Raw genomic sequence first — 16,430 nt, forward strand, 5'->3', positions numbered from 1 at the left:
AAGCATGTTTATAAACGAAAGTAAAGTTTTTTCTCTCTCTCTCTCTCTCATCCGAGGTACAATTTTTGTCCACGAGTTGGAATTCCGATAGAAAACTGGAAACAAAAGAGGCAATATTTTCACAATGTTTGTATCGACAAAAAATTTCGACAGGTGATTCTCCAACCGAATTTAAAAGCAGAAAAATATTTATAAAATGTCAACATTTATACAAAAAGTTCAAAACAATAATAAAAATAGTTAAATAAAAGATAAAATAATATTTGGAGGAAAACGATAATTTCTTCCATTATTATCAATGCTAATTTCATGTAATTTCTGCAAGAATGTAAACGTTTTTTACTACGATAACCGATGTTACCTTTTTGATATCGAAGAAATTGCAAACCTAGTAGATTCTTGCAGGAAAAAATGAATTATGCTGCTATGAATTACGTGCCGTATAAATGGATTAATTCGTGTACCTAATTCTGAGAGCGAACAACGTGATTGAAAGTGCAATGAGAACATAGCATTAGCACTGGCGTTTCGTCCGATAATATCGATAAAAAAAAACTATCAATCGATACTCTCTTTTAAACTAAAATATCGATAATATCGATATTGCCAGCATCGATACTATTAGTGTTTGCAAGTAGAGCTACGAAACCCTAAACAAGACTAAGACTTGCAAAATTTTTTTTATTTGAAGGTAACAAAAGAAAATTGAAAAGGTAATGATTGTTTACTTTGTAAAATTTAGTACTATCCATCTCATGATATCCATTCAATACTATAGACAACAAAATGGAAGTAGATGAAGAAGAGTTCGAGATGCCCTCATCCAGTAGCAAGGGTGAGAAGAAACGATTCGAAGTGAAGAAGGTAGATGCAAACTCCTCAGAACTTATGTATTTTTGGAAAGTCATAAACTAATATTTTTTACTTTTGTTTCCAGTGGAATGCTGTAGCCTTGTGGGCTTGGGGTAAGTAAAATTGTTTACACGAGAAATTCGTATTCGCATTTAACATAACCTTGGTTATTTGAGCGACGACAGATCGTTGCCGGACAATGAAGCGGAACTCGTCAGTTGTAAACCAAGCAGCGTCGGCGGCGGCAAAATTTCGGCGCAAAAGAAAATAATTAAAAACTATCATCTTTAAATATATTTTCTAAAATATTTATACGAATTTGGTGAAAATGTTGGCGCACTATTACATTTTATTCAGTAACTTGGCGGCGATTTGAGCCGACAATGCGGCGTCTTTCTGCAACCTCTGCTAATGGCAGAAGAATGCAGTTAGTTGCATTAAGATCTGTCATCCTGGCAAATACTGCAAAAATATATTGAGGTGGTTTCCTATACAATGTCATTCAGTTTTTAAGAATTCCAAAATTTTTCATTCAAAATTTTGACATTTCATTGTACAGCCAGATGTGTTGAAGCGCCTACCTATATTATTTTTTCATGCTGTCACAGTTTTACATTGTTTACATCTACATTCAACACAATATAACTCTTCCCATTCCTGTTTCTTTTCCAGACATTGTTGTTGACAATTGCGCCATTTGCCGAAATCACATTATGGATTTATGCATTGAGTGTCAAGCAAATCAAGCATCTGCCACCAGTGAAGAATGCACAGTGGCCTGGGGTGTTTGTAATCATGCTTTCCACTTCCATTGTATATCACGTTGGTTAAAGACCCGCCAAGTCTGTCCATTGGATAACAGAGAATGGGATTTCCAAAAGTATGGACACTAGTGTTACCTCTAACCCTTTGGATGATTGCAGTGGAGCGACAGCGCTAGAGTTTGAATATTTAGGTTATTTTTATTTTTTTTCTATTCCAATCATATAATTTATGTACGAAAATGTAATTTTGCATTAAAAACTACTGATTCAACAAAAGAAGCAATCTATGCTGCTAGAAATTAATTTTATTTATTTAGGTTTGAAGTAAGAAGAGATGGGATTGAAAAATAAGTATGTAAAATACACGGTAAGCATTTGTAGAATAAGCGCAAACGTTAAATCCACTTCACCTTGGACCCATTTAAGTATCCCAGTAATTTAGCATAGCAAAACTTTGGGAGCCACGTGACCCGGATAAAAAATTAAAGGGTAACGCGAATAAACTACCTTACCAATCTTTTTTATACCCTCATTGCCCTCGTTTGCAGTACCTCTTAATATTCCTGGGAGAACTCATATGGCATACAGGGTGAGATAAAAAATTACAACAAAGTCAAACGACAAAATTTTTAATTTTTTTTTTTTAATTTTATTGAATGAGAGCAAAAAATGTCAGAAATAGCATCAAATTTTAGAATAAGTTTAGATTTGTTCGAATTGGTAACCTTAGGCAAGAAGTATGGCCCTCAAACGGCCAATGAAACCCTCACACGCTGCCCGAATGTTACTCTGAGATATTTTGGCCCATTCCCGGCGAAGCGCTTGCTTGAGGTGATCGACACTTTGGTATTTTTTTAGTGCTAACCTTGCTTTCCAAAATACTCCAGACACAATAGTCCGACGGATTGGTATCCGGAGATTTTGTGGCCATTGTGCGCTGGAAATGAAGCGAGGAACCTCATTCTGTAGCCGTTCTTGGGTGGCGCGCTGAGTGCGATGGTGCTAATTCCTCTTGGAATTTCCAAGGTCTGCTGCCAAAATGTTTGCAAGCCCAAGGCTTTAATACAACCTCCAGAATATTTTCGATATAATAGTTGGCATTTATTTTGATGCCACGGTCGATTAAAAGCGGAGAGCGACCATCGGCGGCCCACACCATCACCATGGCCGGGGCTTCTGCTTTTGAACGCTTATAAACAATATAAAAAGCTGTCACTGGAATAATTTAAAAGCTGTCGGCCAAAGCTATCAGAGGATTTGGTGCATAGAAAATCGGCGCATTTACATTAAAAAACCGAGGTGATCAAAACGAATCACTGCTGTGAATTTTGGTCCAGAGGCATAATTAGGCCGTTTTTCTTGGAAAGTGAGTATAGAGAGGGCATTACTTTATCGGGCTACTTTAAGTAAATTTGAAGTGGAGGATATTAAAACCGCACCCTATAACATCAACATATAGCGTTGTAGGGCATAAAAATTAAAAGTAGCTAAATCAAAATAAACAACAAAAATTATAGAAGTTATTATTTTTATTTTATAATATATATCAAATTAAAACAATACTTTTTTCATATAAATTTGATATAATAAAATTTGCTAGAGAAAAAATAGTAAGCTGATTAACAACTAAACAATAATTTTCATATTAGTTCTATTTTTTAATTAAACATTTTATTTACAAATTAAAAATCTGCCAGAGAATCATTTAATACAATGTTTAAAATAATAATTATAATAAAAAACTAAAAGCTTTTTGATTCAATTGCTTTAAAAAATAAATAACTTAAAAAATGCCCCCAAATATTTGCAAAGGTATGTATAACAGGAACATTCTTCATACTTCCTTTGAAAAACTACAAATATGTAAAGGTTTGTTGTTTTAAAGTTATATTTTATTATATTTATTTTTTAACACTTTCAGTTTTAAGTTTTTATTATAATAGAAGTTCGATTTTATTAGTTTTTTTTTTTTTTTTGTTTTATATAATTTCCTGAATTATTTAATAATTTATTTTATGAATTATACATCATTTGAATTCGATTTATTTCTATTCTTAGCTTTTTTATGGTTATATTGTAATTACAGTTAGCACAATTGTTGTTGCTATGACTTTCTTTATAAGATTTAATTAAATTATTCTTTTTCTTATTACTGTTGTTTGTCTTGTTGTTATCATTTTTATTAATATTTTGCTTGCATTTGTGTTTGAATTTTTCATCTGTAAAAAAAGGGGAGGAAAATAAAATATAAAAATAAATTAGAATTAGAATTGGGGGAGACAATTTGTAGATTAATAATTTTAAAAATACTAGTAGTTGAAGCCGCCAATCAATAGAATCCTTGTTCCTGTGCAACGATTTTGCAATAATCGGATCTTATGGGCTTCATAACGAAACGGAGCAAATGCATTGACCCAGAAATCGATATTAAGAAGATTACGTATGTCAATTTCTAAATATTACAAACAAATATACAAACACAATACCCTCCTAAACCATGAATTAGAGGCCCAGAGTATGAAAAATATTAAACCCCTCTCGTTTTAACATTTAAAAACACTAACCTCGCTTGATACAAAGATACATTGCAACACATTTTGTACACTTTTCAAATATTAAAAAATATTTCAATAATAACCCAATTAAAAAAGACACAATTAGAACACATAAGACAAATAACATTTACTTTGGAGGCCAATAAAACATACTTTTTCGACATACATACATCTTAAACAAAAAAAAAAAAACAAAAATAATAATAATTTGGAAATATTATTTTTTGTTTTTTCCAGATAGTATCCATTTTAAATATTTTTTACAACAAATTTAAATGAAATAACTTACATACTATTTCTTGTGTTTTATTATGATTATTACTATTGTAATGAGATGGAAACAAGTCGAGCAAGATTATAAAAAAAAAGTTATCAAAAAACATTTAGAACCAAGCTCGGCTATTTTGTACATCTGCAATTAAATGCAAGTTTAATTTGATGTCTTTTATAGCTTTAAAAAAATGACCCTAAAAAATTTTAAGAGCATGTGAAATAATTAGTCGAAGGAAGACCCTTTAAATGAAATGTTGTAAAGATAACATTTATCCAATGTGAAAATGTGCACATAAAATAACAATACAATTGGTTTAGGCAATTAACTTCTACTCATTTCTATTATATATTGTTCAAAGTTATAGAACAGAGGAGGAATAAATGATAATGATATAAACAAGTAAAAAAGCTGTAAGTTAGGCCGGGCCGAATTATGAATACCATCCACCATTTGGAACGAATTTGGAAATTTTCAAAAAATGAATTCCGTTAGAAATTCTTTTAAAATCATAAAAGAGCCGAAAATAGCCGTTATATTGGGGTCTATACGACGTGGACCTACATAGGCATTGTTTGTCATAAGCCATTACCATATTCAAATTCGAAACATGAAATAAACGTTGAATAATGTAGCTAAAATCATCAAAATACCGTTTATAGGGAGGTACCGTTATATCGGAGCTATACGAAGACCTGGACCTGCACAGACAATTTTCTGTCTTTGGCCATAGAGTCCATTACGAACTTCAAATAGCAAATTTGAAATAATTCCGGTGAATAATGACGCTAAAATCATCAAAATACCGAATATCGGGAGGTACCGTTATATTGGGGCTGTAAGAAGACGTGGACCTGCACAGACAATAGGCTGTAGTATCCATTAGGAACTTCAAATACCAAATTGGAAACAATTCCGCTGAATAATGTCGCTAAAATCATCAAAATACCGAATATCGGGAGGTACCGTTATACGGGGCCTGTAAGAAGACGTGGACCTGCACAGACAATTTTCTGTCATAGGCTGTAGTATCCATTACGAACTTCAAATACCAAATTTGAAACAATTCCGCTGAATAATGTCGCTAAAATCATCAAAATACCGAATATCGGGAGGTACCGTTATATGGTGGCTATACGAAGACGTGGACCTGCACTGACAATTTTCTGTCTTTGGCTATAGAGTCCATTACGAACTTCAAATACCAAATTTAAAACAATTCCGGTGAATAATGACGCTAAAATCATCAAAATATCGAATATTGGGAGGTACCGTTGTATGGGGGTTATACGAAGACGTGGACCTACATGGCCCAGTTAAGAACTTAACTTTGAATACCCTCCACCATTTGGAAATAATTAGGACATTTTCAAAAAAAAAAAAAAATAAAATCCATTAAAAATTCTGTTAAAATCTTTAAAATACCTAATATCGGAAGTTGCGATATATGGAGGCTATACGATATCGTGGACCTATTTAGATAATTCTCTTCCAATGGACCATTCCGTTGAAAAATGTGGCTAAAATCATCAAAATACCGAAAATCGGGGGGTTTCGTTATAAGGGGGCTATACGATATCGTGGACCTATATAGATAATTCTCTTCTCACAAGATTCCTTTGTGTGTGATTTCATACAATTCCATTGAAAAATGTGGCTAAAATCATCAAAATACCGAAAATCGGGGGTACCGTTATCATCGAACTTGACCTGTCTGCAGACAATAGACAGATCTGTGCAAAAATTTAGCTTTCTATCTTAATTCGTTTTGACTGTAGCGTGGTTACAACAGAATATATATACTCTGTTGAATCTAAAATGATTATTTCGATGAGTTACAAACGAATTGACGAACTTAATATACCCTCCACTTTGTTTGTTTGGGGGGGGGGGGGTGGGGCGTTATAAAAACAAAGAATCGATGTTGGACCAGAACATAGGATGAATAAAAAAACATTATGTACGAGAATTAGATATATTAGAAAGCCAGGAGATACTCTACGAAGTCTAAAAGACGAAAAAAAAGCTGATGCCCCCAAATAGGTGGAAGAGCGAGATGGATTCATTTATTTTGGAATTAATTTGTTCATTTCATTTTCATTTTGTTCAAAGTTATGGAACAAATTTTTCTGATAAAAATATATAAGGAGATGCTGGGAAAGGATATAGAAGTGTAAGACATTTGTTAATAATATGGTTAGGGATTAGATGTTTTAGAAAGCGAACAGGTACTTTGTTCCGCCAAATAGAAAGAGCTGTGAATTAGATCCATTGCTTTCTCATGAACACCTTGCATAGCGAGCAGAAGTCCAAGGAACTATTTCTACATTTGGCCGTCATAAACAATAATCCTTACACCGACGAGGTAATATCGTTAATATAGCCAAATCCTTTGGGTGATACCTGGGCGCCTCAACGAATATCAGAATATCAACTACCGAGTCCTTAACAAGGTACAGCCGGCCGCTTTGACACGCCAGTAATCATCAATAAAAAATTGTCTATCTATCTACATAAAAATATGTGCTCTACATTTTATAAAAATTTATACAAAATGTTTCCACATGTTTGTATTGTTTTCTCCGAAAGTTTAGTAATGGAATGTGAAATATCTGTGACCTGACACTTGTGATACCGAGAGTATGAAAAACTTTAGTTTTGCTTGTCCATCAAATCGACGGTTCACAAGTGAATAAATCTTTTGTGTCTCGTACCATCGCTCGTTACCGTGATACTGGTAGCGTAGTTCAATGTCAAGGAAGTGGAAGAAAACAACAACATCAGCAGAAACTGTTCGAAAAGTAAAGAAGCGACTTGATCGAAAACCGCGTGGCAGTGCCCGAAAAATGGCTCGTGAGCTGAACATATCGCAATATTCCATTCGGCAAATATTGAAAAATGAGCTCGGGGTAAGGCCATTGAAATTCCAAAAAGTGCAAAAACTTACAACGCAACAGAAAGAAAATAGACATGGCCGAAAGTGGTGAACTTCCGAATTTGGTTTTGGTTTAAACAAATAAAATGATCGTGTTTACTTTCCAAAGAGCCATGGTAATGGCTCGACCGTGGCATCGGAATAAATGCCGAATATTATCGCGAAAATATTCCGGAGGGTGTATTAAAGCCTTGGGCACGCATACATTTGGCCAATCCGTTGGACTATTGTTTCTAGAGTATTTTGGAAAGCAAGGTTGACACTAAAAAAATATCAAAGTGTCAAGCGCTTCGCCGGGAATGGGCCAAAATACCGCATAGCAACATTCAGGCAGCGTGTAACGGTTTAATTGGCCGTTTGAAGGCCATAATTCGTGCCAAAGGTGACCAATTCGAACAAATCTAAACTTATTCTAAAATTTGATGATATTTCCGACATTTTTTGCTTTCATTTAATAAAATTTAAAAATTATCACCCTGTAAATAAAAGTATCTGTTTATCTCAATATTCGAACGATTGTTCCGCTTCACACTGCAAAGTTAGATCGCTTGGAGAATGCAGTTAGGAACGTGGACCGATTTACCAACCATCCTAGACGATATACAAATTGTTGTGCCAAATTTTAAAGATCGGCATTTAATAATATGGCCTGTATCTTGTCTCGACCGACAGACATTTATAGTCTGTGGGGTCTCCGACGAATTTACAGAGGTGTTACCACCTTTCTCTCACAGATGTACAAGTACAAAAATTATAAACAAAGTAAACAAAACAAAAAAACGTAAACCATTTTTCTTTTAAATATAAATGATTGGGTGTGTGTATTTTACTAAAAATTTTACTTAATTGATATAAGTAAAAAAAATTAAACCATTTTGATGGACAAAATATGAATAACTTACAGCCTATTGTTGTATTAAATCTAAACTATAAAACTAAGCAATATGGATCACAATTAAGTAAATGATAAGGATTGTAATAAAAAATAAAATATAGATAAAAACCAAATTAAAAAATAAAAAAAAAAGAAATTAAAACCAATAAATTATTTTCGAAAAGTCGAACGATGGCAACAAAACAAAATGTTTGCAATCGAACACTTTGGCACTAACATATTTTCCTAAAAAATAAAAATAAAAATTTATCAAAAAAAAAAAAAAAAACTGAGGGATGGGGTTTTGAGGAGGACAAATGTGAGGGAATTTGCTAAAATGCCTTAACCTTTAAAATCTTGCTTGTTTGTTTTTTTTTTCTTCTTTACAACAACAAATAACTTTGAACTTATTGAGAACATTACATGCTAGCTATGTTGTTTGATTTTAGAAAAAAAAGAAAACATATTCTCTTAGAATTATAACATTCACACATTACTCTTAAAATCCCAAAGGGTTTGCGATTCTATGATGTTAGATGATTTTTTTTTTGTTTCCAAAATTTTACTTTTTTTGGAAAGGGCGGAGGTGTTTTTTTCTCTCTCTCGTTTTTTCTTAGTTTTTTTTTCATAATTATTTATAGTTAAATATTTTTTTTTTTAATATTTACTTTCTTTAATATTTACATATTTTTTAATACTATGCAAATAGTTTTTCGCTTTGTTTTATTAAAGGTCAATGAGGAGTTAAGAGATCAGTACTTTTCTTAGTTGTTGACGCATTTGCATTTGTATTTGTGGTGGTAACCGTAGCTGTAAGGCTTAAAGGTAAAGATGAGGCAGTATGGATGTTATGGTTACTACAATTACTACTATTACTATTTGTTGTTGTTGCTGTTGTTTGGTTATTACTTAACAAACGTAACGGAGACATATTGGCAGCTGTAATGGTTACATTGTTGTTAACCAGATTACGGGCAAATGAGGGCGCAATGAGCGCACAGGAGCCAAATGTATGTTTGGGTATGGCTTGTGAGAAAAAAATAGACGACGACGCTGTCGATGACGAACTTGTGGATGATGATGATGATTGTGTGGTGGAGGATAGTGGAGGAACTAGGGAGTGTGGGATGATACTAGGAGCATTCGAAATACTATCCAAATTGCTGGGAAATGTTAGAGCCGACGTTTGACTACCATGCAAAGTTGTTGATGACAATTTGTGTTTGGGAGAAGCTCCCAGGGAAAGATTTAAAGGTTCTTTGGCAGGTTCATCCAAAGAAAAAATACCCCCAGCAGCAGCAGCAGTGGTACTACTGCTGCCATATGTACCAACTGCGGCAACTGCACTGCAGTTTGAGGCAAAGGAGGAATTTGAAATTGATAGCGAGGCAGGTGGTGAAGCAACAGAAGATGCAGCAGCTTCCGTGGAAGACGTCAACGACAAATTCACAATTGAAGACTCCCCCGAGGAGCTGTGCATTGTGGTATTATTGGTAGAAGTGTTGACAGAGGAAGATTCATTCAACGAATCATCCAAAAAGCTATTGGCATTTGCTGTTGAAGTTGGTGGAATGTCTATAGTATGGGTCTCATTGCCAAATATCAAACGTAGACGTTTCTTTTGAGGTGTCATTTGATTGTTTGTATTCGATGTAAGTCCACCAACTGGCACTGCTGCTGAAGGCGGGGGAGTGGTTTCTTTGGATTCTACTATTCGCTCCATATGCTGTTCCAGCTCTTCGATCGACGAGAGATTACGCCTGTGATGATGTCGTCGATGATGATGATCTTTGGATTTATGTCGTTTCTTTCGTTTATTATGTGTAGTGCCACCAGTTCCTCTAACATCTTTCTCATCAAAATCTAGGCCATTTTCTGTTATGCCTTCCATACGCAAAATTTCATATTCTACCGGCTCGGAAGAGGATCGGCTACATGTTGATGAGCCACCGGTAACACTGCTACTTTCATCACTTAAACTGGTGCCAGATTCAATTACCTCATCGAGAATGGGCGACCGTTTCATGCGTAAAGTTAATTTCAACCGTCTTTCGGGTGTCTTTAGTAAAGGTTCCACCGTTGAGCCAGCATTAATTTCCACACCACCACCACCTATTGCACTAACATTTGCCAATGGCAGTGGAGTTGAACTTGTAGCAGTAAAATCGACGACATTTGGTAACTCACAGATACTTTCAGAATGCTTGCGTTTACGTGTGCCACCACCACCTACATGAGGGTGGTGAGTATCTGTTATCACAGTCTCTTGATTAGACGAACTGGTACGGCGTGTCACCACGTGACGCCTTAAACGTTGACACAGCGGCACCTCCTGTTCAGTTTCGTTTTGTTCAGCAACAACGGCCGCCGCATGGACTTTTTGAGAATGTCTAAGACTATTTTCAGTACTACTGTTATTACTACAAAAACTACTACTATTACCAACAAATGTGTAATCATTGCCTTTGGCAACTTCTTCGAATGAATCTATCAAATTCTTTTTAAAACTTGGACTACTATTTTGCGCATTATTTGCCCGAAGTTTATTGTCCACACAATTTTCCCGAGTGCTGATCTGTTGTTTAATTTCTTCTCTGTTTTTGTCCTCAATCATAATTACATCGACCTGCTCCTTTGTATGGTTCTCCACCACAACAACACTATGATCGTCGTCATCGACAATGTCGTTGATCGTTTGAGTTCTACAATTACTACCATTACTACTACTGCTACTGTTGCTAATGTTCCTAGTCTCACCCTTTGGAATAGTTTGTTCGAAATTTGTTGCAGTTTCGCTACTTTTGACATTATTATTATCCAAATGATGCTGATGATGGTACTGTTTCTGTTTATGATGTGAGTGGTGATGATGATGATGATGTACATGGTTATTATGGTTATACATTTTATGATTATTGTTGGCCACATTACTGTTCGTGTGAGCTTTTGAAAGATTTGAATGGGTTTCTTCCGCTGTTGCTGATGAAGTGATATTGGTGGACTCGCTTTCCATGGTGGTGGCGGTCGCTGTGTCCTGATGTTGGTGATGATGATGGTGCCTTAAGACTCGGGATGTCGTTGTGTTATGTAAAACGGCACCATTACGCGTCAAACGCCTTTGTGGTAGCGGCTGCTTTTTTCCCAATATGTTTTCGTCGGAATGCAAACCAGGCTCCAAATGATTTTCTTCATGTTTTGATACCTTTTTTAATGTATCTATTACCATTCCCTTCTGAACTATGGCGGAAGAACATCGTGCTATTGGAGTTTCCATATCATCTGTCTGTTCAGCTTCAGATTCTGAGATTAGTATGACTGTATCTTCCACTGCCAAATTTTCCGATGAATTAGATGAATTGCCCACAGCTGCAGCGGCAGTTGAACGTGTTTGCCGTGTCGTTTTTGTTGTGGTTTGAGCATAACTGACCGACACCTGACCTCGCGCAGATGTTTGTTGTGTCGTTTTTGCCACATTCGTATTCGCTATATTTGCTACCGCAACTGTTGCCGCCGTTCTTCTAAGATTTCTTCTGGTGGTTGTAGCAGCACTACTTTTGGGTTCATCGGCTGTTCCTGGCTTTGATGATGTCCCCCGTGCAGCAGTGGTATTTCCCAAACTTGCAAAATCCTCCGTTGACCCAGATGATATTGTACTGCTTGTACTATTCACTCGTGCAGATTTTCTTAATGTCTCCCTATATCCACCAACACGTGGTAGATTTGCTTCTGCAGGTTTACTTTGCTGTGTCGCCGTTACATTTTCTGTATTCTCCGATTGGTTGGTTTGCTGATGATTCTGCATATTATTCACATTATGGGCCGAAGGTATATGACGATGTTTCATGCCATTGGCGGCCATTATCATCTCAGCATCATATTTGGTCATGCCTTTTTGTCGCAATTCCACCATTGTTAAGGGTGTTACAACCACATTGTTATTTTTGTTCAAAGCCGTGTCGGAGCTTACATCCCCATGTTTACCCAAGCTATTGTTGCAGTTACCAACAATATTCCCCGAAGCATTGCTATCACTTAATGCTCCATTTGTGAGTTCGGTATTTGTAGAGTTGGTTGAGTTGGCTCTACTTTTTATTCGATTTATACGATTATCGGTTTCCCGCAAACGATATCCACCGCTGGCGTTAGCATCACCCACAACGCAAGCTCCATTTAAACCCAGCGCCAGCGCAGAATCAACACCCAATTGGCTATTGCCATTTTTGCCCGCAAATGCGCCTGTTCCTCTACGTTCGCAGGTTTCACACTCACAATAACAATTTGCATCGCCGAAAAAGTCTTCGCCGTAGAAACAAGTGATCTCCTCGCCAACTTCAATGTCACGCAACACTTTTACACAAGCCGTGTCACGGCCAGTTGCCACGAACTTGCAATTGGCACGACAATCGTGATTAATATAGGCTGCAGGTCCCAGCCATAATTGGGCACAGTTCTTACGACAACTGTACATGACGGAGAAATCATTTTTTCCGGTATGCAAGAGGGCAGCCTCTTCGGCTTCCGTTAGCTCAGCTATACAACCGACAAGGCATTCGATCTTATCATTTTTTTGCCAACGTTTTGTGGCACATATTTTTGCCCCCTTTTGTCCTTCCAGGGAGTAACGATAACAGGCTTCTATAACAAAACCACTATCTTTATCAAACACTCGTAAATAGCGAATAATCTGAAATTATAAAATAAAATGTTTTATCCGTTGTGTCCAGTTTCAAGAAAACATTAAGCATTTTATACACAAAAAGTGTTTAATTTACAAAACTTGAAGTTGTGTATAAACCGCTTCAATATCGTTCCAAATTATTATCTTCACTTACATGATCATGCAATTTTTTAATCGCCATTTTATTTTTATTACGAAAACTACGCGGTAACCATGGACCACTGAAAATCTTCTTTACAGCCACTTCGTAATTTTGTGTTTGTATAAATTCATCGACAATCGATTTCAGTTGGGCTGTATCAACCTTCAAGGGACGATAACGTATATTCATTTTGTGCGTCTGAAAGCCCAAATGCGGATCCAATATTAACGATGTAGCTAAATCATCATTTTCGGACAACTCCTTGGGAGTCATGCCGGTGGATTGTGAGAGTCGAGATACAATACTATGTGTGGACCCATTAATGCCACTAAGCGGCAAGTGATAACCATTGTTGCCATTGCTATGATGATTTGTATGGCCATGATTGTTGCTGGTGGAACTGTAATGACCATTTGCAGACATTGAATGTGTTTTGTTGTTGGTTGCAACAATGGCACTGCTCAATGTGGTTAAATTAATGCCGGCAGTGGCAGTAGCAGCCGCAGTTGAGTTGGCGTATTTTGTTGCAGTTTCACTACGACGGCTGTGATGTGAACCAACAACCATTCTGTACTACAGTCTGAAAAGGAAATAGAAAGATTAATTTAAAATTTTTAATCTTTACCAAGTCAAATATTAAGAGAAGCAGTTTATCTTTCATTATTAACACTCATTTTGATTTCATTTACTTTACATCCGATAAATAATGATAAGGGGAAATATGTCCTAACAAAATCATTCACTTTTCCTGTTGTCTTGTTTTATCATCCCAACTGTTGATATTCTAGCATGCGAACTTAAATTTTTTTAACTTTATTGCACTGAACGTGCTTAATATCCTAAAACGGCGACTGAACGTACCTTACACGTAATATAACTAACTGAACACCCCCTTTAACAAAAACAGCTGGCAGTAGCCAGACGACGTGACCAGCTGTTAAGGAGAACGATGCGTAAAAGCAATAGAAACAAATTAACCCAGGTTATGAAGATAATGGAGAAAATACAGATATACGTATAATAAACCGAAATATCATAATAATTTTAAGGAAACCACATTTTTCACTATCATAACTTTGTTTCACAATGTTTTAGAACATCCATGGTTTTTCCCCATATTTTTTTTTTTTTTTTTTTTTCTAAATGTCTTTTCACTCTTGCTTTTTAAAAGTAGATACAAAAATTATTGATTGACTTCACACTCCACTTCTTTTTTGTGTGTACATGAGAGATGGACAATGTAAAAGGCATACAAGAAAACACATACGCAATGCAAAAGCCCAACATTGGACCGATTAGACATATGTAACCGTTACGTTGTCGTAATTTACTTGACACCGAAATTGATTAACTTAAAAAAATACTTCTACATAAGAGCTTTACGCCGGATAATGTACTTTATGAGGGTTAATTTAACATATATTCAATGTAATTGGCAATTTAAATCCGTAATACCGTAAACTGTAAACGTATTATTAATCGGTAAATAATAAATCACACAAAAATCTTCGACCGACAATAAAGTAAAACATCAAATATTAAGATAAAAGCTTAATTAGGCTCATTCTCACTTGTTTCTACTGTTGATTATTTCAATCAGCTGACATTCACGATACAGCAACGATTCCACTAACTCAACTCGACATGTTTACAACCACAAAAAAATAATTGGCCAATATTTGTTTTTATCTCATTTTATCTTCATTTACATTAACTTGACAAACATTTTCTTTCGAAATTTGTATTAAAGTTGTCTCTAATCACTCACGTAAAATAAAACACACAAAGAAAGAACGTTAAGAAAAAAAAGATGTAACCGAACGAAGAGAAACATATGAACAAAGAAAAACCCTAAAAATCAACAAAATACGAAAGAACTCATACACAGGTACACACTGGTTGTCTCTTTCTAACACACGAAAAATACCGTATATGTCCATCGTTTTGTATGGATTCTTTATGTTGAGACGAATTCGAAAAAAGTAAAAAAAAAAAAACACGATTGCACGAAAAAGAACGTACGCTCATTAAATACATATGAAAATGGCGGCGTCGGTTCGACTTCTTTTTCTAGGATATGTTCCTTTAAGCTTGGTTTTAACCAAATTTAGCGTAGGGACACAAGTCTATTTACCTTTTATCAAATATATCCCAACAGCTTTAAGCGTTACGTTCTGCTAGTTGTTAACAATCAAACTTGCTCTCTTGATTGCTATTGTTGTTTTTGCTGTTGCTCTTGTTCGCTTGATAGGTTTTTTCTCAGACCTTTTCTGCATTTATGTATACATTTCTTCAATTTTCCATAGTTCCGATTCTGTTTGCAGTCTCCATTGTAACAAATAAGCTATGGTGTTTTATTTTGGCTTCATTTTGTGAAGTTATTGCAGTTTTCCGTGTTATCTGGCTCCCTAGCTGTGTTGTTTCGTTTCCGTCGCCCGTCTCAACAGACACAAAGAAAATAAGTCAAACCAAATAAGTCTTTGGCTTAGATGAAAAAAATCCTTCTGCCAGAATCAGAAACAAAAAATATTCTGCCGTTCTGCTTTTCCGAGCGAATTCTCTTCCAAAACTGACAACGGCGTCGCAGTTTTGCGACTGTCGATGGGGTTATGACCAATTGATGCCCGCCTCAACGCCTTATCCAATGGCGTCGACGTCGCTGCCGTACTATGTCGGTCGCTTTGTCTGTCCGGGTATACTTCTGTCTGGCTGCCTACTTCTTCTTCTTCTTGTGTCGTCAGACTGTGGCGTGCAAGAAGTTGCGTTACTATATTTTCTCGGCGATTTTCTTCCTTGCTCATGCGTTTTCTCGCTAAATATTAGTTCCGACAATTTTCTAGACATCCATTGTATGGCTTTATTATTAAAAATCCGGTTAAATTAAAACTTTGCACGGTTAAATTCACTAATCAATGACAATTTAGTTAGATTTTCTTCAGTCGATTGGCTACACACACATTTCAGCTTTTTGCAAGAACTATGAGCAAGAGGTCCGAGGCAAGCGATTGCTTTACTTTAACGGCGTTTAAAAATTATGGGAAGACGGTACTGAAGAAAATGACAAATTCCTATTACACTGCGTTTAGAAAAAACAAGCCAATTGAAACACAAATCAACTGGAAGATTTTAAGGAACACTCATGGTTGAAGAATACAGGTATTCCATCGACACAGCTGCTGGGCTAATGAACTGCCTAACCAATATTAAAATTGAAAATTTTGAATGAAATTCTTGAAAAATTCATGTCATAACAACCTCCGATTGACGTCGTATAAGAAAATATATAAAAATTCTACTTATTTTTGAAAAATCTTTTTAAAACTTTTGACATATCAATGCCCCCATGAGAATACTTTGGA

General features: G+C 35.6%; 2 protein-coding genes across 3 annotated transcripts; one reads left to right on the top strand and one right to left on the bottom strand.

Moving 5' to 3' along the window:
• The first annotated feature begins 579 nt into the window (after window positions 1-579).
• LOC101897666 (RING-box protein 1A) lies at window positions 580-1,915 on the top strand. Its single transcript, XM_005176080.4, has 4 exons — window positions 580-713; window positions 779-864; window positions 938-965; window positions 1,525-1,915. Exons 2-4 carry the CDS (start codon window positions 787-789, stop codon window positions 1,743-1,745), a joined length of 327 nt encoding a protein of 108 aa, XP_005176137.1. The 5' UTR covers window positions 580-713; window positions 779-786; the 3' UTR covers window positions 1,746-1,915.
• A 6,779-nt stretch (window positions 1,916-8,694) lies between these two features.
• LOC131800345 (histone-lysine N-methyltransferase Suv4-20-like) lies at window positions 8,695-16,067 on the bottom strand. Of its 2 annotated transcripts, none has more exons than XM_059129775.1 (3): window positions 15,206-16,067; window positions 13,084-13,651; window positions 8,695-12,935 (listed from the first exon to the last, which is right to left on the bottom strand). In XM_059129775.1, the coding sequence occupies exons 2-3, from the start codon at window positions 13,636-13,638 to the stop codon at window positions 8,985-8,987; spliced, it is 4,506 nt and encodes a 1,501-aa protein (XP_058985758.1). In that variant the 5' UTR covers window positions 13,639-13,651; window positions 15,206-16,067; the 3' UTR covers window positions 8,695-8,984. The 2 variants fall into 2 exon arrangements, with proteins under 2 accessions (XP_058985758.1, XP_058985759.1); XM_059129776.1 differs by lacking the exon at window positions 15,206-16,067 and adding an exon at window positions 13,933-14,056.
• Window positions 16,068-16,430: the final 363 nt, after the last annotated feature.

This window comes from Musca domestica, unplaced genomic scaffold, assembly GCF_030504385.1.
Source record: "Musca domestica strain aabys unplaced genomic scaffold, Musca_domestica.polishedcontigs.V.1.1 69, whole genome shotgun sequence".
Lineage (NCBI taxonomy): Eukaryota > Metazoa > Arthropoda > Insecta > Diptera > Muscidae > Musca > Musca domestica.